The 1,834-nt window shown below is 32.5% G+C and overlaps 1 protein-coding gene across 2 annotated transcripts in view; it reads left to right on the forward strand.

The window, feature by feature from the left end:
- Positions 1-1,469: 1,469 nt before the first annotated feature.
- Positions 1,470-1,834, forward strand: part of LOC108691897 (transmembrane protein 8A-like) — a 9,850-nt gene continuing 9,485 nt past the window's right edge. The window contains exon 1 of one of the 2 annotated variants that reach the window (XM_018199848.1): positions 1,470-1,548. In XM_018199848.1, coding sequence (XP_018055337.1) covers position 1,548 — 1 coding nt within the window. In that variant the 5' untranslated portion in view covers positions 1,470-1,547. The other variant, XM_018199845.1, reaches the window with a different exon arrangement.

Consider the following 1,834-nt stretch of genomic DNA (forward strand, 5'->3'; position numbering starts at 1 on the left):
TGAAACGCAGAAGATTTAAATTTTTAATTTCATTTATTAAATTTAAATCTTTTGCGGCACGAACTTTCCGGACGACTCAATATTTCAGCTAATAAAAATTTACATTTATAATATTTTACAGTATTATTAAAAATTAGTTATTATCATAGGTGTCATCATTTGTACATTACTACTATATTTATTTAATATTAATTATATTTAACATTAATTATATTTTTTTTATGTGTTCCGCTTCTTTCACAATATCTTTGAACAGATATGTTACAACTATACATTCATTAACATATATTATAGGTATTCATGATTCTTCGAAAGAGTAGTTCCTGTATGATCACAAAAATGAAGTATGGTAAATGGAAGCTCGGATTGGTGACCGCGCATGGGTGCATTATAAAGTTCTTCAGTTCATAAAATAAATTTTTTTTTTATTATAATTTTGTCGTATATCCTCTGAAGTATGATGCTAATTAATAATATTTATTTTCACAATAAAATTTCAATGAAACTTTAATGAAATTTTCTCCACTACTATTACGCTATTAGTGACACTACTCGAATTTACTTATTGCATTAGTGACACTAATAGTATATTTTTATGCTGACGAAATCAATTCAAGATTTTATTTCCAACTCGAAAATTAATCGAAATTGCAGCCAAAAATCAATAGAAATTTCGAAAACTTTTGACTTTTATTTTCAACATCGAAACGACGTTTTTTCGAGAAATTATTTATTCGAGAAATTATTATACTGACTGGGATATTGGAGCATGTGACGCGAATAAACCTATTGGTTCTGACTCACAAGCCATAAGGCGGTTTAATATAAACTCAAATGAATATTTGGAACATACAGATCGAAAGGAAGATAGAGACGTAATTGCGTGCGTTACGACAACTTGGATGTCGATGTCGCATTACTAAGTTAGAATACAAGAAACTAAAAAAATCTACAACATAAGCATTTATCTGACGGCGCGAATAATTACCTAACGACAGCAGTAACCGATGCTGCAATCTCGTAATGAACATAAAGATGATTAATCTTACCAAGCACTAACTTAAAATCTATCTGACTGAGGCTTACAAAAGGTACGATCAACTCAATGCTGCAAACGTTTTGAAACGTTTTATAATTGGTCAGTTACAGTTTGTATAATTCTTTCTTCTAATTGGTCATCAAATGCTTCAAAGCATTTATAGCGAGACTGACCACGAAAGATTCGTGGTCAGTCTCGCTATAAATGCACACTGTGATGTCAGAAGAAGAGAAAAAGAGAGAGAGAGAGAGAGAGAGAGAGAGAGAGAGAGAGAAAGAAAAACAGGAAGAAGAATTGACTCGATCGCTGCAACTAACGCTTACAACGCCACAAGCAGTTACAAGTTTGGGCTGTCATATCTCTCAGGTTTCTCTCTGGTTGCTGTTTCTGCACATGTAAGTGCACCTTTAGCTTTCATGACTGCGCATATGCAATATCGTCTACACGTGAACAATTATAGCTGCGTTAGATAAGGATAAAAATACCACATATACAGTTGAAAAAATGGAGTCAGTGTTTTTCTCTTATTGATGTTTATCTCTTATTCTACAATCAATATATGTTTTTGTCATGATTTCAACGTTTTCTTTGGAACTTTGTTCGACGTCTCGTCGATTTTCTGTTTTTCTGAACCTTTTGTTCATTTTTTTTCCAAGTATGTTTATTCTTTCGTGATAAGTTACATTTTTTCATTGTTGATATACAATACACACACACACACACACACACACACACACACACACACACACACACACACACACACACACACACACACACACACACACACACACACAC

Source organism: Atta colombica, unplaced genomic scaffold (genome assembly GCF_001594045.1).
Source record: "Atta colombica isolate Treedump-2 unplaced genomic scaffold, Acol1.0 scaffold55, whole genome shotgun sequence".
Taxonomy (NCBI): Eukaryota; Metazoa; Arthropoda; class Insecta; order Hymenoptera; family Formicidae; genus Atta; species Atta colombica.